Source organism: Vulpes lagopus, chromosome 3 (genome assembly GCF_018345385.1).
Source record: "Vulpes lagopus strain Blue_001 chromosome 3, ASM1834538v1, whole genome shotgun sequence".
In the NCBI taxonomy this organism is placed as follows: domain Eukaryota; kingdom Metazoa; phylum Chordata; class Mammalia; order Carnivora; family Canidae; genus Vulpes; species Vulpes lagopus.
In genome coordinates this window covers 51,512,235-51,536,244 of record NC_054826.1, presented here as the reverse complement: position 1 = coordinate 51,536,244, position 24,010 = coordinate 51,512,235, and the positions used below count along the sequence as shown (strand labels likewise).

General features: G+C 40.3%; 1 protein-coding gene across 7 annotated transcripts in view; it reads right to left on the bottom strand.

The window, feature by feature from the left end:
* The window catches only part of FAF2 (Fas associated factor family member 2), a 115,894-nt gene that overhangs the window by 23,354 nt on the left and 68,530 nt on the right, over window positions 1-24,010 (bottom strand). For all 7 annotated transcript variants that reach the window (XM_041750067.1, XM_041750070.1, XM_041750071.1 and 4 more), the window contains one exon: window positions 10,654-10,722. In XM_041750067.1, coding sequence (XP_041606001.1) covers window positions 10,654-10,701 — 48 coding nt within the window. In that variant the 5' untranslated portion in view covers window positions 10,702-10,722. The remainder of the gene's footprint in view (window positions 1-10,653; window positions 10,723-24,010) is intronic.

The window sequence follows — 24,010 nt, the reverse complement described above, 5'->3', positions numbered from 1 at the left end:
CAAAAAAATTAAAAAAAAAAAAAAGACATGAAATTATATAGTAAAATGTAACATTTAGAAAATTTGTATTAATTCAAGGAACCCTATTTTCCAAATAATCAATGCTTGAAGTTACAAAATCATGCAATGGTCAAAGATCCTTACAAAGTACAAGATACATCAATTACTTTTCAGTGGATCTTAGGGAGGCAAGTGACAAGGGGAGTGACAAAGAAAAGTGACAAAGAAAGCACAAAGCCCAGGATGGTGAAAGAGAGATCAGATGTAGTCTTCAACACAGAGAGAATCAAGTTAAACAGTAAGTCAACTGCCACGCTGGAAGGATACTCAAGCAGTCCTATAGAGCATTTCACACGGCAGGGAACTGAGTACCTACTGCCAGCTAACACCACTACCTTGCTAGATGTGCTTAGATTTCCTCTTTAAACTGGTACTCAACAGTTTGGCTTTCTACAAGACAACCATACCTACATAAGTAATGGGGGTGGGGTGGGGAGGAGAAGCAGGTGGCAGACACCCAGATAGCTTTATCTAATATCTGCTGCTGCCAATTCCACTTTTGACTCATGATAGCCTTTAAGGAACCATTTATTCTTGGGAAACAAGTATGGGGGACATTCAACACAGGAAAGAACTAGAGGTATAACTTAAGAAAGAGATGACTGGATCTAGAGTCCTAATGTCACTCATGTCCAAATATTTTCTCCATAGGCAGAGTCAAGGCACAAAAGCAAGAGGTGAGTGGCCAGTGGGCTTCAAGGATGATGGGAGCTAAAGAACTGATAAAAGTAGATCTCAGAAGTTTTCATTACAAGAGGAAAAAAAAAAACTGTACGTATGTTGACAGATACCACTAACCAGACTTATTGTGGTGATCATTTTGCAATATAAATACTGAAATCATTATACCTAAAACTAATATAATGTTAAATACCAATTACACTTCAACAAAAACCATTTTTAATTAAAACAAATAAAAATTAAGACTATACCTTAAAACAAATAAAAACTAAGGCTATACCTCAAAAAAATAATTGAAGAAAAGTGACGGCTCTCAAAAAATTGTGTGTGGAACTATCTACTAATTACATTAAAAAGACCATTCATGGGGTGCCCAGGGGTCAGCTGAATGTCCAACTCTTGATTTCCAGCTGGGGTCATGATCTCATCAGGGTAGTGGGGGTGAGCTCCAAGAGAGGCCCCTCACTTAGCATGGAGTCTGCTTGTCTCTCTCTCTGCTTCTCCCCACTGCTGGCAACATGTGTGCTCTCTCTTTAAAATAAATAGTATTTTTTATTTCTTTATTTTAAAGACTGTATTTATTTATTTATTCATGAGAGACACAGAGAGAAAGAGGCAGAGACATAAGCAGAGGGAGAAGAAGGCTCCCTGCAGGGAGCCTCATGTAGGACTCAATCTCAAGACCCAAGCTGAAGGCAGACTGCTCAACCACTGAGCCACCCAGGTGCCCCAATAAATAATATCTTTCAAAAAAAGACCATTCATAAGAAACTAAACAACAACAAAAATTGCAAGATAGATCAACAGATTTCAATGTAAAAGACAATGAAAAGTTGTTTTCTTTCTTAAATTCTATATATGAGAGGAGGGGCAAGATGCCGGAAGAGTAGGGTCTCCAAATCACCTGTCCCCACCAAATTACCTAGAAAACCTTCAAATCATCCTGAAAATCTACGAATTCGGCCTGAGATTTAAAGAGAGAACAGCTAGAATGCTACAGTGAGAAGAGTTTGTGCTTCTATCAAGGTAGGAAGGGGGGGGGGGGATAAAGAAACAAAAGGCCTCCAAGGGGGAGGGGCCCTGCGAGGACGGGGCGAGTGTCCCCAGGGCAGGAGAGCTCCATCTGGAGAAGCAGAAGCTGCACTAACCTTCCCAGGCGGAAAGGGGCTCACAGGGAGTTGGAGCAGGACCCCAGGAGGGCGGGGATGCCCTCGGGCTCCCTGCGACAGTAACAGAGGAACTGCGCCCCGGGAGAGGAGAGTGTGCCGAGCTCCCGAAAGGGCTGCAGCGCTGCACGGCTGGACCCGGGAGCAGCCCGGAGGGGCTCGGGCGGCGGCTCCCTGGAGTGGGCTGCGGGCGGCGGCTCCCTGGAGTGGGCTGCGCAGCCGGGAGCAGCTTGGAGGGGCTTAGGCAGAGGAAGAGGCTCCATGCGGAGGGGCCTGGGCAGCCTGGGAGCAGCTCGGAGGGGCTCAGGCGGCAGCTCCGCTGAGAGGGGGCTGGGCGGCCGGGAGCGCAAATCCAACAGCACAGGCCCCGGAGCACAGGGCGCCGGGACACAGCCCAGGATCTGGCCGCCCCCGGGACAGGCAGAGGCCGGGAGGGCCCAGGACCGAAAGGACGCTCCTGCCCGGAGCTGAGCATATCAGTGGCCTCGCTCCGGAGCCTCCAGGCCCTGCAGACAGAGCTCCATAGTTACTGCGGGGGCTGAATCCAGGGCTCCAGACCTGGCCGCTGCCACTGGGGTTGTTCCTCCTGGGGCCTCACGGGATAAACAACCCCCACTGAGCCCTGCACCAGGCAGGGGGCAGAGCAGCTCCCCCAAGTGCTAACACCTGAAAATCAGCACAACAAGCCCCTCCCCCAGAAGACCAACTAGACGGACAAATTCCAGGGGAAGTCAAGGGACTTAAAGTATACAGAAACAGAAGATACTGCCCCGTGGTGTTCTGTTGTTGTTGTTGTTTTGTTTTCTTTGTTAGTTTTTTGTTTTGTTTTGTTTTGCTTTTTGATTTGTTTCCTTCCCTCACCCTTTTTTCTTTCTTTCTTTTTCTTTCTCTTCTTTTCTTTTCTTTTTTTCTTCCTTTTTTCTTTTTCTATTTTCTTTCTTTTTTTCTCCTTTTCCCAATACAACTTGCTTCTGGTCACTCTGCACTGAGCAAAATGACTAGAAGGAAAACCTCACCTCAAAAGAAAGAATCAGAAACAGTCCTCTCTCCCACAGAGTTACAAAATCTGGATTACAATTCAATGTCAGAAAGCCAATTCAGAAGCACGATTATACAGCTACTGGTGGCTCTAGAAAAAAGCATAAAGGACTCAAGAGACTTCATGATTGCGGAATTTAGAGCTAATCAGGCAGAAATTAAAAATCAATTAAATGAGATGCAATCCAAACTAGAAGTCCTTAACGACGAGGGTTAATGAGGTGGAAGAATGAGTGAGTGACATAGAAGACAAGTTGATGGCAAAGAGGGAAACTGAGGAAAAAAGAGACAAACAATTAAAAGACCATGAAGATAGATTAAGGGAAATAAACGACAGCCTGAGGAAGAAAAACCTACGTTTAATTGGGGTTCCTGAGGGCACCGAAAGGGCCAGAGGGCCAGAATATGTATTTGAACAAATCCTAGCTGAAAACTTTCCTAATCTGGGAAGGGAAACAGGCATTCAGATCCAGGAAATAGAGAGATCCCCCCCTAAAATCAATAAAAACCGTTCAACACCTCGACATTTAATAGTTAAGCTTGCAAATTCCAAAGATAAAGAGAAGATCCTTAAAGCAGCAAGAGACAAGAAATCCCTGACTTTTATGGGGAGGAGTATTAGGGTAACAGCAGACCTCTCCACAGAGACCTGGCAGGCTAGAAAGGGCTGGCAGGATATATTCAGGGTCCAAAATGAGAAGAACATGCAACCAAGAATACTTTATCCAGCAAGACTCTCATTTGAAATGGAAGGAGAGATAAAGAGTTTCCAAGACAGGCAGGAACTGAAAGAATATGTGACCTCCAAACCAGCTCTGCAAGAAATTTTAAGGGGGACTCTTAAAATTCCCCTTTAAGAAGAAGTTCAGTGGAACAATCCACAAAAACAAGGACTGAATAGATATCATGGTGACACTAAACTCATATCTCTCAATAGTAACTCTGAACGTGAACGGGCTTAATGACCCCATCAAAAGGCGCAGGGTTTCAGACTGGATAAAAAAGCAGGACCCATCTATTTGCTGTCTACAAGAGACTTCATTTTAGACAGAAGGACACCTACAGCCTGAAAATAAAAGGTTGGAGAACCATTTACCATTCAAATGGTCCTCAAAAGAAAGCAGGGGTAGCCATCCTTCTATCAGATAAACTAAAATTTACCCCACAGACTGTAGTGAGAGATGAAGAGGGACACTATATCACACTCAAAGGATCTATCTATAACAAGAGGACTTAACAATCCTCAATATATATGCCCCGAATGTGGGAGCTGCCAAATATATAAATCAATTAATAACCAAAGTGAAGAAATACTTAGATAATAATACACTTATACTTGGTGACTTCAATCTAGCTCTTTCTATACTCGATAGGTCTTCCAAGCAAAACATCTCCAAAGAAACGAGAGCTTTAAATGATACACTGGACCAGATGGATTTCACAGATATCTACAGAACTTTACATCCAAACTCAACTGAATTCACATTCTTCTCAAGTGCACATGGAACTTTCTCCAGAATAGACCACATACTGGATCACAAATCGGGTCTGAACCGATATCAAAAGATTGGGATTGTCCCCTGCAAATTCTCAGACCATAATGCCTTGAAATTAGAACTAAATCACAACAAGAACTTTGGAAGGACCTCAAACACGTGGAGGTTAAGGACCATCCTGCTAAAAGATGAAAGGGTCAATCAGGAAATTCAGGAAGAATTAAAAAGATTCATGGCAACTAATGAGAATGAAGATACAACCGTTCAAAATCTTTGGGATACAGCAAAAGCAGTCCTAAGGGGGAAATACATCACAATACAAGCATCCATTCAAAAACTGGAAAGAACTCAAATACAAAAGCTAACCTTACACATAAAGGAGCTAGAGAAAAAACAGCAAATAGATCCTACACCCAGGAGAAGAAGAGAGTTAATAAAGATTCGAGCAGAACTCAACGAAATCGAGACCAGAAGAACTGTGGAACAGATCAACAGAACCAGGAGTTGGTTCTTTGAAAGAATTAATAAGATAGATAAACCATTAGCCAGCCTTATAAAAAGAAGAGAGAGAAGACTCAAATTAATAAAATCATGAATGAGAAAGGAGAGATCACTACCAACACTAAGGAAATACAAATGATTTTAAAAACATATTATGAACAGCTCTACGCCAATAAATTAGGCAATCTAGAAGAAATGGACGCATTCCTGGAAAGCCACAAACTACCAAAACTGGAACAGGAATAGAAAACCTGAACAGGCCAATAACCAGGGAGGAAATTGAAGCAGTCATCAAAAACCTCCCAAGACACAAAAGTCGAGGGCAGATGGCTTCCCAGGGGAATTCTATCAAACGTTTAAAGAAGAAACCATACCTATTCTCCTAAAGCTGTTTGGAAAGATAGAAAGAGATGGAGTACTTCCAAATTCGTTCTATGAGGCCAGCATCACCTTAATTCCAAAACCAGACAAAGACCCCACCAAAAAGGAGAATTACAGACCAATATCCCTGATGAACATGGATGTAAAAATTCTCAACAAGATACTAGCCAATAGGATCCAACAATACATTAAGAAAATTATTCACCATGACCAAGTAGGATTTATTCCCAGGACACGAGGCTGGTTCAACACTCATAAAACAATCAATATGATTCATCATATCAGCAAGAGAAAAACCAAGAACCATATGATCCTCTCATTAGATGCAGAGAAAGCATTTGACAAAATACAGCATCCATTTCTGATCAAAACTCTTCAGAGTGTAGGGATAGAGGGAACATTCCTCAACATCTTAAAAGCCATCTACGAAAAGCCCACAGCAAATATCATTCTCAATGGGGAAGCACTGGGAGCCTTTCCCCTAAGATCAGGAACAAGACAGGGATGTCCACTCTCACCACTGCTCTTCAACATAGTACTGGAAGTCCTCGCCTCAGCAATCAGACAACAAAAAGACATTAAAGACATTCAAACTGGCAAAGAAGTCAAACTCTCCCTCTTCGCCGATGACATGATACTCTACATAGAAAACCCAAAAGTCTCCACCCCAAGATTGCTAGAACTCATACAGCAATTTGGTAGCGTGGCAGGATACAAAATCAATGCCCAGAAATCAGTGGCATTTCTATACACTAACAATGAGACTGAAGAAAGAGAAATTAAGGAGTCAATCCCATTTACAATTGCACCCAAAAGCATAAGATACCTAGGAATAAACCTAACCAAAGAGGTAAAGGATCTATACCCTAAAAACTATAGAACACTTCTGAAAGACATTGAGGAAGACACAAAGAGATGGAAAAATATTCCATGCTCAAGGATTGGCAGAATTAATATTGTGAAAATGTCAATGTTATCCAGGGCAATATACACGTTTAATGCAATCCCTATCAAAATACCATGGACTTTCTTCAGAGAGTTAGAACAAATTATTTTAAGATTTGTGTGGAATCAGAAAAGACCCCGAATAGCCAGGGGAATTTTAAAAAAGAAAACCATAGCTGGGGGCATCACAATGCCAGATTTCAGGTTGTACTACAAAGCTGTGGTCATCAAGACAGTGTGGTACTGGCACAAAAACAGACACATAGATCAATGGAACAGAATAGAGAACCCAGAAGGGGACCCTGAAATGTACGGTCATCTAATATTCGATAAAGGAGGAAAGACTATCCATTGGAAGAAAGACAGTCTCTTCAATAAATGATGCTGGGAAAATTGGATATCCACATGCAGAAGAATGAAACTAGACCACTCTCTTTCACCATACACAAAGATAAACTCAAATGGATGAAAGATCTAAATGTGAGACAAGATTCCATCAAAATCCTAGAGGAGAACACAGGCAACACCCTTTTTCAACTTGGTCACAGTAACTTCTTGCAAGATACATCCACGAAGGCAAAAGAAACAAAAGCAAAAATGAACTATTGGGACTTCATCAAGATAAGAAGCTTTTGCAAAGGATACAGTCAGCAAAACTAAAAGACAACTTACAGAATGGGAGAAGATATTTGCAAATGACGTATCAGATAAAGGGCTAGTTTCCAAGATCTATAAAGAACTTATTAAACTTACACCAAAGAAACAAACAATCCAATCATGAAATGGGCAAAAGACATGAAGAGAAATCTCACAGAGGAAGACATAGACATGGCCAACACGCACATGAGAAAATGCTCTGCATCACTTGCCATCAGGGAAATACAAATCAAAACCACAATGAGATACCACCTCACACCAGTGAGAATGGGGAAAATTAACCAGGCAGGAAACCACAAATGTTGGAGAGGATGCGGAGAAAAGGGAACCCTCTTACACTGTTGGTGGGAATGTGAACTGGTGCAGCCACTCTGGAAAACTCTGTGGAGGTTCCTCAAAGAGTTAAAAGTAGACCTGCCCTACGACCCAGCAATTGCACTTTTCATATTATTATATATATATATTATATATATAATTATTATGTATATATATATATTTCATAATGTTAATGGAACATTAAGACACAAAAACCTCAATACATATCTATATGAAATAAAATGAAAAATTAATATGAAAATAATAAAAAAACAAGATATGAGGAATTCCATGTATGTTCCTAAATAACTTTTGGGTCAAAGAAGAAAATCTAAACTTTAAAAATATATTTTCAGAAGAAATTCATAACCTTAAATGCAAGAAAGAACACAAATAAATTAACCAAGCTATAAAAATCAATATGCTGGGATCCCTGGGTGGCGCAGCGGTTTGGCGCCTGCCTTTGGCCCAGGGCGCGATCCTGGAGACCCGGGATCGAGTCCCACGTCAGGCTCCCGGTGCATGGAGCCTGCTTCTCCCTCTGCCTGTGTCTCTGCCTCTCTCTCTCTCTGTGACTATCATAAATAAATAAAAAAAAAATTAAAAAAGAAAAGATAAAAAAAAAATCAATATGCTAAAAAAAGAGTACAGATCTACAAGAAGTGTGAAAATATTTTTTTTTTTTTTGGGGGGTTTTTTTTTTTTTTTAGATTTTTCTTAAATAAAAAAAAAAAAAGAAACACAGAAAAAAGGAGCTGATAAATACAAGAGCTTTTCATAAACCAAACACATAAACAATAAAATAAACCAGTCTCCATCAAGTCTCACTTATTAAGAAGGGGAAAAAAAAGTGGTGCCTGGGTGAAACAGTTGGTTAAGTGTCTCTGCCTTCAGTTCGGGTCATAATTTCAGGGTTCTGGGATGAAGTCCATCATGGGCTCAAGGGGGAGTCTGCTTCTCCCTCTTCCTCTGCTTCTCTCCCCATCTGTACACAAGCTCTCTCTCTCAAATGAATAAAATCTTAAAAAAAAAAAAAAAAGAGAGAGAGAGAGAGAGAGAAGGGGCAACAATAGATACAGAAAAGAGCAGAAGATATGTTCCTTTGTATAGCCTATGTAAAAAAAAAAAAGAAAAGAGAGAGAAAATCTCTGGGGAAAAAGCATCTTCTAAGAAAGCTTATCAAGAAAGATGTAGTAAAGGGGCACCTGGATGGCTCAGGTGGTTTAACATCTGCCTTCGGTTCAGGTCACGATCCCAAGGTCCTGGGACTGAGCCCCATGTCAGGCTCCCTGCTCAATGGGGAGTCTGTTTCTCCCTCTCCCTCTGCCCCTCCCCTGCTTGTCCTCTGTCTCTCTCTCAAATAAATAAATAAAATATTAAAAGAGAAAGATATAGCAAATTATGAATGATGGGGGAAACTTGAAAAAGTTAAAAGAAAATTGGCAGAAATAAATTTTCATGTGCTTTTTTTCAAATCTACGCTATGTAACCTTTTCAATTCATTTTATCAAGTCAGTCATCTTATAAAGCCAGCACATGCTTGAAATAAAAATCTAACAAGGAGATAGCACAAAATTATCATACAGAGCAACATCATTCATTCCCTCTGTCTAAAATGCATTCCCTGCCCCAAATGCTCATATTCATCATTCAGGTGTCAGCTCAAATATAACCTCCTCAGAAATGCCTTACTTTATCACCCTATTTAGAATAACTCTCAGATCCTGTGACATTTTCTACAGTCATCTTATTCACAGCATTTATTACAAATTGAAATTATCTAGAATTAAGCTCCACGGGAGTAGGATATTAATCTTGTTCTCTGGTATAGTGCCAGACCTAGAATTTAGTTGCTCAAAAGTGTGTTGAATAAAAAAAAAAAAAAAAAAAAAAAAAAAAAAAAAGTGTGTTGAATAACTAAATATAACTCAGGAATATTTTATGAAATCTAGCACCTTCTTCAATTAACATACTATAATTAAAACAGTAATCTCAACAGAGATTGTATGAATATACTAAAATTGGAAAATAGTTGGCAGATATATATTGAGTGCCTAATGATGTGCTGGAATGTTTCAGATGCTAGGAAGACAGCAGTTATTAACAAAACCAAAAAATAGGGGCAGCCTCGGTGGTGCAGCGGTTTAGCACCACCTGCAGCCTAGGGCGTGATCCTGGAGACCCTGGATCGAGTCCCAAGTCTGGCTCCCTGCATGGTGCCTGCTTCTCCCTCTGCCTGTGTCTCTGTGCCTCTCTCTCTCTCTGTGTCTCTATGAATAAATAAATAAATAAATAAATAAATAAATAAATAAATAAATAATCTTTAAAAAAAAAATCTCTGCTCTCATGGAGCTTACTAATCTTTAGTGATGTAGCTCAAAACAACATCACACTCGATAATAAAACATTAGAGGCCAATGTTTGCTATTATTACTAAGTGACACTGTTGTTCTAGAAATTCAATGATCAAGTAAAAGAAATAAAAGATCTATATATGGGGGAAAAATCAAGAGTTGCAGATGACACAGCTAGCTACCAAGAAAATATAGAAGAATAAACTATAAAATATGCAATAAGAGGTTCACATTAAGGTGATCATGCCCCGAGCAAAAGACAGATGCTCAACTGCTGAGCCACCGGGCATCCTCGGTCATCATCTTTTATAAAATTTTATAATACTTTTCTTCTAAAGATTTTTTTTTTTTTTAATTCATGACAGACAGAGATAGAGAGAGGCAGAGGCACAGGCAGAGGGAGAAGCAGGCTCCATGCAGGGAGCCCGAGGCAGGACTTGATCCCAGGTCTCCAGGATCACAACCTGGGCTGAAGGTGGCGCTAAACCACTGGGCCATTGGGGCTGCCCTCTTCTAAAGATTTTATTTACTTAGAGAGAGAGAGAGAGAGAGAATGGGGGGCGGGGGGGAGGTAAAGAGAGAAGCAGATTCCCACCGAGGGGGAAGCCCCATATAGAGATCAATCCCAGGACTCTGGAATCATGACTGGAACCAACGACAGATACTTAACTCACTAAGCCACTCAGGTGCCCCTTAATTTTATAATAAACTTTGATCATAATTTTTAAAAAAAGATTTTATTCATTTATTCATGAAAGACAGAGAGAGAGGCAGACATAGGCAAAGGGAGAAGCAGACTCCCCATAGGGAGCCTGATGAGGGACTTAATCCCAGGACCCCAGGACCACACCCTGAGCCAAAGGCAGACACTCAACCACCCAGCCACCCAGGTGTCCACTTTGATCATAATTTTTATCTTTCCTACACATTTAAAGACTAAAGAGTTGCAAATTTGAAGGAAAAAGAAACTATGAAGAGAGAATTCTTGCTGTGGAAAAGTGGTCTTTGGTTCATCAAACCAGGAAAAAAGAAATAAGCTCAGAATGAATTCCCCTATACCTCTATGTTCCAGTTATGCTGTTCCAAGGTATGGCGACATTGATCCATAGATTCTATGCCAGTCAGATCCTGAAAAGAAGGAAAAACCAAAAAGTTACTTAGGGAGAAACCAACAGTATATATGTAGATATTTCCCTAATACTTATGAATGCTGCTGGGAAACTACATTGAAAAGTATTGAAGATAGGTGTTCAAATATGGCAAAAATGTCACTATTCAGAATTTATCTAGTCAGTTATAGCAGGTATTACTCCTATAGAACAAAAGAATGAGTTTCTTACCATTTAAAACTTCAAGGCTTTCAATTAAGATGACTAGTGATTAAAATCAATTTCTCCTCCCAAATTTAAGTTTAAAAAAATTAAGTATTTCTTCAACACTGGGTCCAGCAAAATATTATTTAATTCAACACTTGTTTATAATGCATAATAATATAAAAATACAAGTTTCCTGAGAAAAGGTAATGCCTTTCAATAACTTACATCATTTTGCCTACTAGCACATAACCTACCTTATAACATGAACTGTGTAAAACTGAGTCTGTTTAGACTTCCCTATTTTTTCAAAGATTTATTTATTTATTATTTATTCATGAGAAACACACAAAGAGAGAGGCAGAGACACAGGCAGAGGGAGAAGCAGGCCCCTCACAGGGAGCCCGATGCAGGACCCGATCCCATACTCTGGGATCACGCCCCGAGCCGAAGGCAGACACCCAACCGCTGAGTCACCCAGGTGTCCCACTTAGATTTCCCTATGGTATTTTTCCCTTTTCCCTTCTCCTTGGACTGTCCTCAGATTTCACTTTGTTCCTTCTCTGGCTCCTTGTCTTCCACCCCTCTACATGGAATGTCCTTTCATCTGTCTATACCTCCCCCTCCCTGGAAATCTCATTTAAAGATTGTATGTATATATGTATGTACTGAGAGGGAAGCAGGGAATCTGAAGCAGACTCTGTACTAAGCGTGGAGCCCGACATGGGGCTCAATCTCATGACCCTGAAATCATGACCTGAACCAAAACCAAGAGTCAGACACTAAACCAACTAAGCCACTCAGGTGCCTCCTCAACCCCCACACCCACAATCTCATTTAATCCTTAGTCTTTAACTGCCCTTTCTACTCAGATGACTCTTAATTTAATCCCTGGGCCTGCCATCTCTTCTGAAGTTTATAATAACCAGAAATTTGCACAAAGCTAAATCCTAGACTTCTTTTGAGGTCTAATACAAAAGCCAAATCCATCCATCCATCCTTTCATATAACAAATGTCTATTGTTATTGTCTATTCTATATACTGCTTACTATGCCCAAAAGATACATACAGAGATGAATAGGATAAAGTCTCTGTTCTAAAGAAATTCCTCTTAACAACCAGCAAGCAGCAGGAGAAAGAGACTGATCTCAACCTCACAATATTGTGGTAACATGCACTTCTGAATCAGGAGCCTGAGGTTCCGCCTTATTCCTGTACCCTACAACCATGGACTAGACACACTTTAACCCCTTAGGATTTAATTCTAAAATATTTTAGTAGGACACCTGGGTGGTTCAGTAGTTAAGCATCTGCCTTTGGCTCAGGTCTTGATCCTGGGGTCCTGGAATTAAGTCCTGCATAGGGCTCTCCATAGAGAGCCTGCTTCTCCCTCTACCTATGTCTCTGCCTGTCTCTTATGAATAAGTTAAGTCTTTAAAAATAATAATAATAATGATAATAGGGACGCCTGGGTGGCTCAGCGGTTGAGTGTGTCTGCCTTCGGCTCAGGATATGATCCCGGATTAGGATCCAGTCCCGTGCGGGCTTCCTGCAGGGATCCTGCTTCTCCCTCTGCCTGTGTCTCTACCTCTCTCTCTGTGTCTCTCATGAATAAATAAATATTTAAATAGAATAAATAATAAAAGATTAGCTTCTTTTATGTGCACCATGAGGGACTTAGTTTTTGGACTGATTGTCCTTTCCAGACCTTAAAAAAACAAAAAACCTGAAGTTTGTATTATTTAGGTATGCAATTGTTTATTTTTTTAAAAACCCAACTAATATGTAAATTTTGATAGGAAAAAGTGTTTTATGTTTAAAATACTGTACAAATTTCTTTTTTTTTTTTTAAGATTTGTTTATTTATTCATTCAGAGAGAGAGGAATAGGCAGAGACACAGGCAGAGGGAGAAGAGGGATCCATGCAGGAAGCCCGATCCGGGGTCTCCAGGACCACACCCTGGGCTGCAGGCGGCGCTAAACCACTGCGCCACGGGGGCTGCCCAAAATACTGTACAAAATTCAAAACTGAAATTGGAAAGCTCTTTTAATTACTCTAGAGCTCTATTAATTAGACCCATTGGCTTTGGGGCAGCTGAGTGGCTTAAGTGTCCAACTTAGGTCATGAGATCAAGCCCTACATCAGGCTTTGTGCTAAGTGTGGAGACAGAATTCTCTATCCCTCTGTCTCTCCCCAGCCCTCTTACAAGAAAAAAAACAAAACAAAACAAAACAAAAAACACCACTGGCTTTCACAGCTCTAACAGTCTGGACTTTAGTTTTGACCATTCCAGGCCTCTTCTCAATTTGGCTACTGCCGACTTTTCTCTTAACTTCCAATTTTCTCACAGCTTTTTGCAGAAGACTGGGACATCCAGGGTTTCCCCTCCTCATATACATTCTCTTTAAGAATTAGACTCTACTGGGAAGCCTGGGTGGCTCAGGGGTTTGGAGCCACCTTCAGCCCATGGCGCAATCCTGGGGTCCTGAGAATCGAATCCCGCATTGGGCTCCCTGCATGGAGCCTGCTTCTCCCTCTGCCTGTGTCTCTCATGAATAAATCAATATCATCTTAAAAAAAAAAAAAAAAGAATTAGACTCTACTCAGGTGCCTGGGTGGGTCAGTCACTTAAGTGTGCCTTGGCTCAGGTCATGATCCCAGGGTCCTGGGATCAAGCCTCACATCAGGCTACCTGCACAGCAGGGAGTCTGCTTTTCCCTCTTCCTCCTCCCCTCTGCTCATGCTCTCTCTCAAATAAATAAATAAAATCTTAAAAAAATAAAATAAAATAAAAGGTTTAGACTACTTTTACCTTCTCAGGGTGAATGGCCATTCTGCTTTAAATTGTTTTCTATCTCTCTTATGTAACTATTATTTTCTACCTTCTACCATGATTATTATTTTTCTAAAAAGAATTTTATTTTTCTATGAGAAAGAGGGGGAGAGAACAACCAGCGAGAGTGGCAGAAGGGAGGGGGTTGTAGACTCCCTGCTGAGCAGGGAGCCAGATGTGGGGCTCAATCCCAGGACCTGAGCTGAAGGCAGACACTTCACCCACTGAGCCACCCAGGCGCCCCTACCATGATTATTTATACTCATTCTATTACCTTATCAGAGGATACAAGCTCCTTGAGAGCAAGATCTGGGATATATCTATAGCACAGAGTAACTTAAAAAGTTATAGAAAAAGTCCAAATTAAAAAGACCTTTATGTAAGCTTTGGTAATTGTCACTATAAACTGAAATCCTCTAGACATTCTCACCAAGTCTCATTACATACTAATACCTTGGCGCTTAAAATTCCAAATGTTTTGAATAGATGTTAAGCTGGCTGTTAAAACACAAATTTGCAGAATCTTCCTGAAGATCAGTAAGTCACAGATGAAGCCCAGGATTTTTTTTTTTCTTCTTCTTTAAGCTCCTCAATGAATCCTAATGTATAGCCAGGCTGGGAAATTCATGGTATTATATAGTTCTACCCAGGACAAGAGATTATACTGTATGTCACTTACTTTTTTTTTTTTTTTTTAGAAAAAGAGAACCATGATAGGAGAGAACAATCAGTAATTGCTCAATATATCTTCAATATACTGAAATACCCTAATTTGCATGCAAAACTCTTGTAAGTAGTGAATCAGGGTAAACTGGAAGTCCAACTGAACAAGCCTGCTTTTGATCACTACTGGTGAGTACTAAAACCATGCACTAGGAATAATGCAATGCTGGACACACCTAGGACAGGACTATTTATTTATCTATCAACAAATGTTCACTGACCCAGTATTCTACATACCCAGGATACAAATTCAGTTCCTGCACTCATTAAGTTTATATCCTACCAGAGGCAGACTGACCAAAACAAATCACACGCACAAAGCAAATAAATAAACACTCTTTTAGGGTAGGGGATTCCTTTGGATTGAGGAAAACTCTCTAAAAGGAGCTAACATTTCAGCACAAAGCTGATGAAAGGTAAGGGTCCATTCATGGAAAAATATGCAGAAAGAGTAGTCTGGGCAGAACAACAACATGTAACATGTTAATAAGAAGAACAACAAGTGCAAAAACAAGTACAAATGGATATATGACACTATGACACATTTCAGCAGAAAGCTGGTGAAAGGTAAGGGTCCATTCATGGAAAAATATGCAGAAAGAGTAGTCTGGGCAGGACAACAAGTGCAAAAACAACAAGTGCAAATGGATATATGACACTATGTATTTGTCAAAGCTCACAGAACTTTATAGCAGAGTGAATCTTAATGCAAGTAAATTTAAAAAAATCATTTAAAAGGTCAGAGGATCCTAAAATGGAATACAGATTACGACAAAATAATCTAATTATATTATAAATACACGGAAACAACCTCAATGAAGGGGGTGAAGCATAAAGGAACTAATGTAAATACCTGTGGAAATGAATGGAGTCTGTTAAGACTACAGGCAAAGGAAACTCCACATAAGAGCTGTTCTCCAGTGGATACAGCTGTTTGCCACTGGGTGTTAATTTTAAAGCCACTAAATCGATAAACATACAGGGGGACACCTGAGTGGCTCAGCAAGCTGAGTGTCTGAACATTTGCCTCAGGGTGTGATCCTGGGGCCCCGGGATGGAGTCCTGCATTCCGCTCCCTGCAGGAAGCTGGCTTCTCCCTCGGCCTATGTCTTTACTTTCTATCTCTCGTGAATAAATAAATTAATCTAAAAAAAAAAAAAACCCACATATACAGGAACTGAACAATTAAATAAACAGATGGCAGGGAGCCAGTTTTCTCAGTGTTGAAGTGGGAAATTAAAGATAACCAAGGGCAGAAGTCTAGAATGATCTATGTGGTAATGGATTAGAGTTGGAGACATCTGAATCAACTCATGTTTAGTTTAATACAGAATGGTTATAGACAGAAGTAGTTAACTTAGTTTATATATATGTACTTGCTCCATCAGCTCAGAGCTCCTAGAAACACAACACACACACCAGTAACAAGCACACAGAATGCCCAAATTTCAGTTGCTAAACCATTCTCCAAAAAAAGGAACCAAGTTCCTTGGAGAAATGGGTGATCCTAGAAATGGGTGATTCCAACTAAGGAATGTACCTATACAAAGGCTCAAAATAGGCCATCTTTTAAACAAAAAGGCGATGATTCACAAAAGACCATGAATATAACATGTAACTAGTTGATACAAATCTAATAGGATTTGTTAAAATCAGTCACATCTAATAACACACCTGAAGTGTTCTTGTATAAAATATCATGTGAAGAAAAGAAGATTTATCAATGTCTAAAAAAGTGGGTTTGTTCATAGACAATCTGACAAGTTACCATAAAAAGTGTTTCCTGAGACATACGGAAATGCAACATTATTTTTCTTGAACTCTTTTAGCTCAAGACTTTCCACTCAATAAAATAGCTGAGGATCTGGACTAGGGCAGGAAATATACAAGTGAGCCTAGAGAATCTCCTAGTGCCAAAAAGTAAGGAAGTGCCCCAAAGAACCAAACAATGATGGAGGTATATCAAGAAGAGTCAACTCAAAGAGCTGCCAGAGGCCAAATCTGAGTAACAAAATACAAAAACAGTCATAGATTATAATAATAAATACAAAATAAACATCCTGAAGTCCACATAAATACATAACTGAATAAATAGGGGAGAACAAACATCCTGTGCAAAACAAATCCAAAAGACTGTGTAGATACTATGCCTTCAAGGAAGCAGAACATAACTCTCTACTCCTTAAGTGTGAGCTATGTGCAGTGACTTTCTTCCAGAGAGTACAATACGGGAAAGGAGGGGAAAAGATTAACTTTATAGTTGAGAAACCCTACAACACACTACCAACACTACCACAACCAGGTGATCAAGTCAATGTCAATGGTGATAAATCGTGTTGACATTATGTACCCTTGATAAGATATAATAAAAAAGCACTTTACCTCTGTGGTATTCCTTCCCAAAAATCCATTAACTGTCACCCAATCATGAGAAAAACATCAGACAGATTCCAACTAAGGAATATTCCACAAAATTCCTGACTAGTACTCCTGAAAACTGCCAAAATCATCAAAAACAAGGACTGTGGGGCAGCCCCGGTGGCTCAGCGGTTTAGCGCCACCTTTAGCCCAGGGTGTGATCCTGGAGACCCGGGTTCGAGTCCCACGTCGGGCTCCCTGCATAGAGCCTGCTTCTCCCTCTGCCTGTGTCTCTGCCTCTCTCTCTCTCTCATGAATAAATAAAATCTTTAAAAAAAAAAAAAACCCACAAGGAACGTCTGAGAAACTGTGACAGCCAAGAGGAGCCCAAGGAAAGTTGGGTACTAAGGGTAATATGGTATCTGAGATGGGGTCCTAGAACAGGAAAAAAAAATTAGGTAAAAATGAAGGAAATCTGATTAAAGTAGGGACTTGAGTTAATGTATCAATATTGGTTCATTAATTGTAACAAGAGTACCAAATTAATGATGTAACATGTTAATAAGAAACACTGAGTGCAGGGGACATGGGGAGTTATGTACTATTTTCCCAACTTTTCTATAAATCTAATTCTGAAGTAGAAAGTTTACTTGAGCAAGAAAAAACAAAAGTGGGAGAACACTTTTAATGCAGAACAAACTTGGCAAGCTGGCAAATAAGGTCTGAGAAGAAGGCATGGGAGAACACTCATCTAGAGTGGCATTTCTCAGTTTGACTTGCATACCTGAAGTACCTGAGGGGAATCTACAGAAGTCTAGACCTCTACCACAAACAATTTAATCAGATTCACTGAATACATAGCCGTGGCACAATTTTTTTCCGAGGGGAGTAGGAATTTCCAGGTGACTCTAATGCACAGGGCTGAGAATCAGGAACCAAGATCTTTAATTCTAAGTCCAGCAGGAGTGTCATGATCATACGTAGATTTTTAAAAAGTCATTCCGGCCCGTATGAAGAATTAATTGCAGAGGGCATGAAGGAGAGCAAAAACACTAGCTAAGAGACTATACAGAAGTCCAAGGACAAGAGAATGGTAATTTAGAATAGGATGGTAGCAGTGAAGAGGGAAAGAAGAGGACAGATTTGGGGTATATTGTAAAGCTAGAGCCAAAAGGACTGGATGATAAAGATGCGGGGTGGAAGAGAAGTACTAAGATATACTCAAGCTTAAATGATTGTGTCATTTGCTAAGAATGGGGAAAACTGTTGAAATAATTTTGCATCTCTTTGTGAGAAAAACTTACTGCTGGTAAAGCAAAGTGGCTTTTTAAAGATTTGTTAATTTTAGAGAGAGAGTGCAAGTGGGGGGAGGGCAGAGGGTGTGAGAGAGAGAGAGAGAGAAGAGAAGAGAAGAGAAGAGAAGAGAAGAGAAGAGAAGAGAAGAGAAGAGAAGAGAAGAGAAGAGAAGAGAAGAGAAAACACTCCCAGCTGAGTGCAGAGCTGGGCACAGGTCTCACTACTCTGAAATCAAGCCTGCCACTTAACTGACAGAGCCACTCAGACACTCCTGGTAAAGCAAACAGATTGCCAAAGATGAATGCACTCTATGCTAAATGCATCACATGTTAATAGACTCCCTGATCTCAATGCTGGCCAGTAGGATGGATAGAGATCTACTCAAAAGGTCAAATGCAAAACATGGTTGAACTCATTTGCCACCCCACTCTCTGAAAACAGTTGCACTCATAGCCCCAATAGAGTTGACTACCTTTTCTCAGTTTTGTATTTTTTCCAAACCTAGTGCAAGTCAGGTAAAGAAAGTTTAAATTAAACTAGAGAAAGATGGGGAAGAGAGACATTTCCCTGTGGTCCCAATAGCTATTAATACAGCTGGTTTACATTTTAGTATTTCCTTCCAGTTCACTGCACCTCAAGAAAAGGACTGGGATTTTTTAAAGATTTTATTTATCTATTTACAGAGAGAGAGAGAGAGAGAGCGCGCGCGCAAGAGCAGGGGGAGGGGCAGAGGGATGGAGGGAGAGAGTGAGTAAGCGGACTCCTCCCTGATTAGAGCCGGGCACAGGGCTCCATCTCACGGGCACAGGGCTCCATCTCACGACCCTAAGATCATGACCTGAGCCGAAATCAAGAGTCCGCCGCTTAGCCAAATGAGCCACCCAGGCACCCCTGATTTCAGGTTTTGGTTCAACCTCCATTCCAAACTTTTTTTTTTAATTATAGAGGGAACTAGTTAATGGGCTTGCTTCTCTTTGCTAGACTATATGCATCTTGATAAGAATCCATCCACTTTTGCTTTTTTTTTTTTTTTTAAGATTTTATTTATTTATTCATGACAGACACGGAGAGAGAGCGGGGCAGAGACACAGGCAGAGGGAGAAGTAGGCTCCATGCAGGGAGCCCGACGTGGGACTTGATCCCAGTCTCCAGGATCATGCCCTGGGCTGAAGTCAGCGCTAAACAGCTGATCCACCCGGGCCTCCCCCACTTTTGCTTTTTGATCTTTGTAGGGCTCTTTTGGTGTTTTCTTTCCTGGCTTGGAACCAATCCCTCCACTACTCCTTTTCCGTTAATCAGCCCCATCTCCCATATCACTGTTTACAGTCACCAGGTGAGGAGCTCTCTATATTTTCTTCCCTGTGAGACTCCTCTTTCCTAGATGCATACAATTTTGAGCACTCTTAGTTATTATATCAAGTACTCTTATACATTAGTCTTCGTAACCACTTTAATAACTCTATAATATTCCAATTGGCCAAAACAATTTAGATACAGATGTTACAACTGCTTCTGATTTTCCACTATTAAAATAGCACTTTGATGAACATTTTTCCTTAAAAAGTCTCTCTCTATTTAGAATTTCGCCCTTTAGGAATCAATTAAAATAATGAGCCAAGGAATATACATAATTTTTAAAGTTCTTAATAGATATTGCCAAGATGCACTTTGAAAGGACTATTTCAATTTACACTAAATAGGGCTTAGTTTCAATGTGAGTCAAAAAACTAAATATGTCTCAAGCCAGTATTCATTCTCATTTCAATGCCAAAGTGAGTTCTGCAATGCTAATCTTGTTCGAACAAAGAATACTACAGTTTTGACTAGAGACGCTGTATTAGCTTTGCTACTGGCACTTATAGAAGACAGGTGAAACAGAGAAGCTGATGAAATGCTGGTTTAATAACCATAGTCACTGGTTTTCCAGCCTCTCCCAAATTAATTTCTTTAGAATTCAAAAGCCTGACTCACTTTTAAAGGAGCTTTATTTTTTTTTTAAGTATGCTCTATGCCCGGGATGCCTGGGTGGCTCAGTTGGGCGTCTGCCTTTGGCTCAGGGTGTGATTCCGGGGTCCTGGGATCGAGTCCCGCAATGGGCTTCCAGCAGGGAGCCTGCTTCTCCCTCTGCCTGTCTCTCTGCCTCTTTCTCTGCCTCTCATGAATAAATAAAACCTTCAAAAAAGAAAATTATGCTCTATGCCCAGTGGAGCTTGAACTCACAACCTTAAGATCAAGAGTTGCATGCTCTATCAACTGAGCTAGCCAAGTGTCCCTCTGTTTCCCCCTGCACTCAAAGGAATTTGCTTTTTAATTTAACACCATATGTTAACTATACTGGAATTTAAAATTTTTAAAAGAGGGCCGTGTGCGTGGCTCAGCAACTGAGCACCTGCCTTTGGCTCAGGGAGTGATCCTGGAGTCCTGGGATGGAGTCCCACATCGGGTTTCTGCATGGAGCCTGCTTCTCCCTCTGCCTCTGCCTCTGCCTCTGCGTGTGTGTGTGTGTGTGTGTGTCTCATGAATAAATAAATAAAATCTTTTATTTTTATTTTTTATTTTATTTATTTATGATAGGCACACAGTGAGAGAGAGAGAGGCAGAGACACAGGCAGAGGGAGAAGCAGGCTCCATGCACCGGGAGCCCAACATGGGATTCGATCGCGGGTCTCCACAATCGCGCTAGGCCAAAGGCAGGCGCTAAACTGCTGTGCCATCCAGGGATCCCTAAATAAAATCTTTTAAAAAATAAGAATAACATAAAATTTTTAAAAGAAAAGTTTCTTTTGTGGAGAGAACCCATTTATTTCTGTATCCCCAAGATGCAGTGAAGTGCTTCAGCAAATAGAAAATGTTTGAATGAATGAATCCTGTTCTTATGCCATAATCGATTTTTATCTATATAGTTTTTCTGTTTTTTGTTTTTTTTTTAAAGATTTATCCCATTTAGAGAGAGAGAAAGAGAAAGGAGACAGACTGGGAGGAGGGGCAGAGGGAGAAGTTCAGACTCTTCACTGAGCATGGAGCCCAACTCAAGGTTTGAGATCACGACCCAAGCTGAAACCAAGAGTAGGTTGCTCAACCAACTGAGCCACGCAGGCACCCCTAAAGATTTTATTTATTTTCAAGCAATCTCTATACAATGAGGCGCTTGAATTCACAATTCCCAGATCAAGAGTTGCACGTTCCACTAAGCCAGCAAGGCACCCCACCTCTCTTGTCTTTAAATATTGTTCTTCTCATTACACCATTTACTCCTACTTTGTGTCAAAATGCTAGCCATCTTTTACTACATTTTCCTCAATAATCCTCTGAGATAGATAGATATTGCCATCATACCCATCATCAGTTGAGAATGCTGAAACTCTAAAAAGAAATTACGTAGAAGTACCCCAGACACCAAGTCAGGTAGCACCACAAGCACTCAATAAGGGTTAGCTAAATCTGCTGACCTTTATCCCCTAACTGGCTTGCTTTTCAGAACTCTGGTTTACATTCAGATTTACTAACATCTGAGATGACTTGGGATGCCACCAGATAAAATAGGTGCCATGGATATAAAGGTTAATTTTACTGCCTGGATATTAATTTGGGGACCTCTTTCTCCCTCTAATCTCCCAGGGCCAAGGTCTAATGTCAACTGCTACTACAAATCCTTTATTGGGCAGGTCCATCCAGGTCCATCTTAACTGAGAAATATCCCTTGCTCCAAGATGATCTTTCCGTCCTTCCTCCTCCTCCTCCTCCTCTCAGAGCTAACTCCCTTTCCATTAATTGCTCTCCTAAGGATTTAGGATAATACTGCATTTAGTTACCACAATTTAGGCAAAACTGTAATTGACTTATAACATTAATAAGAAGAAGGTAATATGTATCTTTAGGGCAAAAAAAAAAAATACCCTGAACCTCAACCAATCTCTAACTACTAAGATGCATAGGGGAAACTGGAAGAAAGTGTGCGGACTATTCTATATCCTTCTCCTATTTCACCCTTGGTCTAACTATCTCTTCTCCAAAGTTAGAAGACAAGAGGATGGCAACACCACTTGGCAACCCACTTCCGTAATACTGTAATCCTTGACCTATCACTTAAGTATGATTCAAGGAAGGTATCACAGACAATAAATGGCGTAGTATTTTAACTAGATGTCTCATTCAACGATTTGGATAGGGCTTCGGTAACATTCTAGATTACCCGAGTGTAGTCACTCGAGTGCTATCCTAAGAAGTGTTTCTCTTCCCACCTCTCATCTGTTTATATACTAATAGACACTGTAGGAAGTTGATGTGAAATCTCAGTTGAAATTTAAGTACTCTCTAACTTCTGATTGGATTGTTGGCTCTAGGTTGTTGGGGATGGATATTTTAACTTTTCAGTTATTCCTAGAGAGAAACGTGGCAATAACCAGTGATCTTTGTTACCTCCCTCCTACTACACAGATACCTTTGCTTTATGCAGTAAGCAATATGCCCTCTCTGGTAGTGGCAGGAGAAATGGAATCTAAAGTCCCTTCAAGAAGCAATCACACTCAGTCTCTGATCTATAACTAAAACTCTTAAGACTCAGATCTTTATTATTCGTATTTAATTACTAAACTCTCCCAAATTAAATACCAGCAGCTTCCATTTACCAAGCACCTATTACTATGTAATAGGCACTGTAATAAAGCCCTTATTTTCACCACTGAGAAAGTCAAGGATTAAAGAGGTTAGGTAAGTTGTCTAAGAATACTCTTACCTAGGAATAACAAGTGGTATAGCTGAGACTAAAGATCTATCTTTAAAATCTACTGGGACCTAATTTTTTATGTGTAGAAAACCCTAAAGATCTCACCAAAAAAGTCCCAAACAAAAAAATCCTGTTAGAACTATTAAATGGATTCAACAAAGTAGCAAGATACAAAGTCAACACAAATAATAGCTGCATTTCTTTACCCTAACAATGAACTATCTAAAATGGAAATTAGGGGATCCCTGAGTGGCTCAGCGGTTAGAGCCTGCCTTTGGCCCAGGGCATGATCCTGGAATCCTGGGATCATGTCCCAGGTCCCGCTCCCCACATGGATGGAGTCTGCTTCTGCCTGTGTCTCTGCCTCTTTCTCTCTCTCTCTCTCTCTGTGTGTGTCTCTTGTGAATAAATAAAATCTTAAAAAATAATAATAAAATAAAAATAAAATGGAAATTAAGGGGTGCCCAGATGGCTCAGTAGGTTAAGTGACTGATTCTTGGTTTTGACTCAGGTCATGATCTTAGTCAGGACTGTGAGATCCAGCCCCATGTTAGGCTCCATGCTGAGCATGAAGCCTGCTTAAGATTCTCTCTCCTCCCTGGGATGCCTGAGTGGCTCAGCGGTTAAGCGTCTGCCTTCGACTCAAGGCGTGATCCTGGAGTCCTGAGATCGAGTCCCACGTCCGGCTCCTGGCATGGAGCCTGCTTCTCTCTCTGCCTGTGTCTCTGCCTCTCTCTCTGGGTCTCTCATGAATGAATGAATGAATGAATGAATGAATAAATAAATAAATAATAAAGTCTTAAAAAAAAAAAGACTCTCCCTTTTCCTCTGTCCACCCTCCTCCCCCCCACCCCCATTCTATCTCTTGCTCTTAAATATGTAAATAAATAATATAAAAAGGAAATTAAACAATTCCACTTAAAATAACATAAAAATAATATCAAAAAGAATAAAATTAACCAAGGAGGTGAAAGAAAACTGCAAAACATTGATTAAAGAAATTTTAAAAGATCTTCATAAATGAAAAGACATTCAGTTTTCATGGACTGGAAGACAACAGTGTTAAAATGTCAACACTACTCCAAGCAATCTAGAGATTCAAAGCAATACCTCTCAAAATTCCAATGACTTTTTTGTAGAAATAGAAAAACTAGCCCTAAAATTT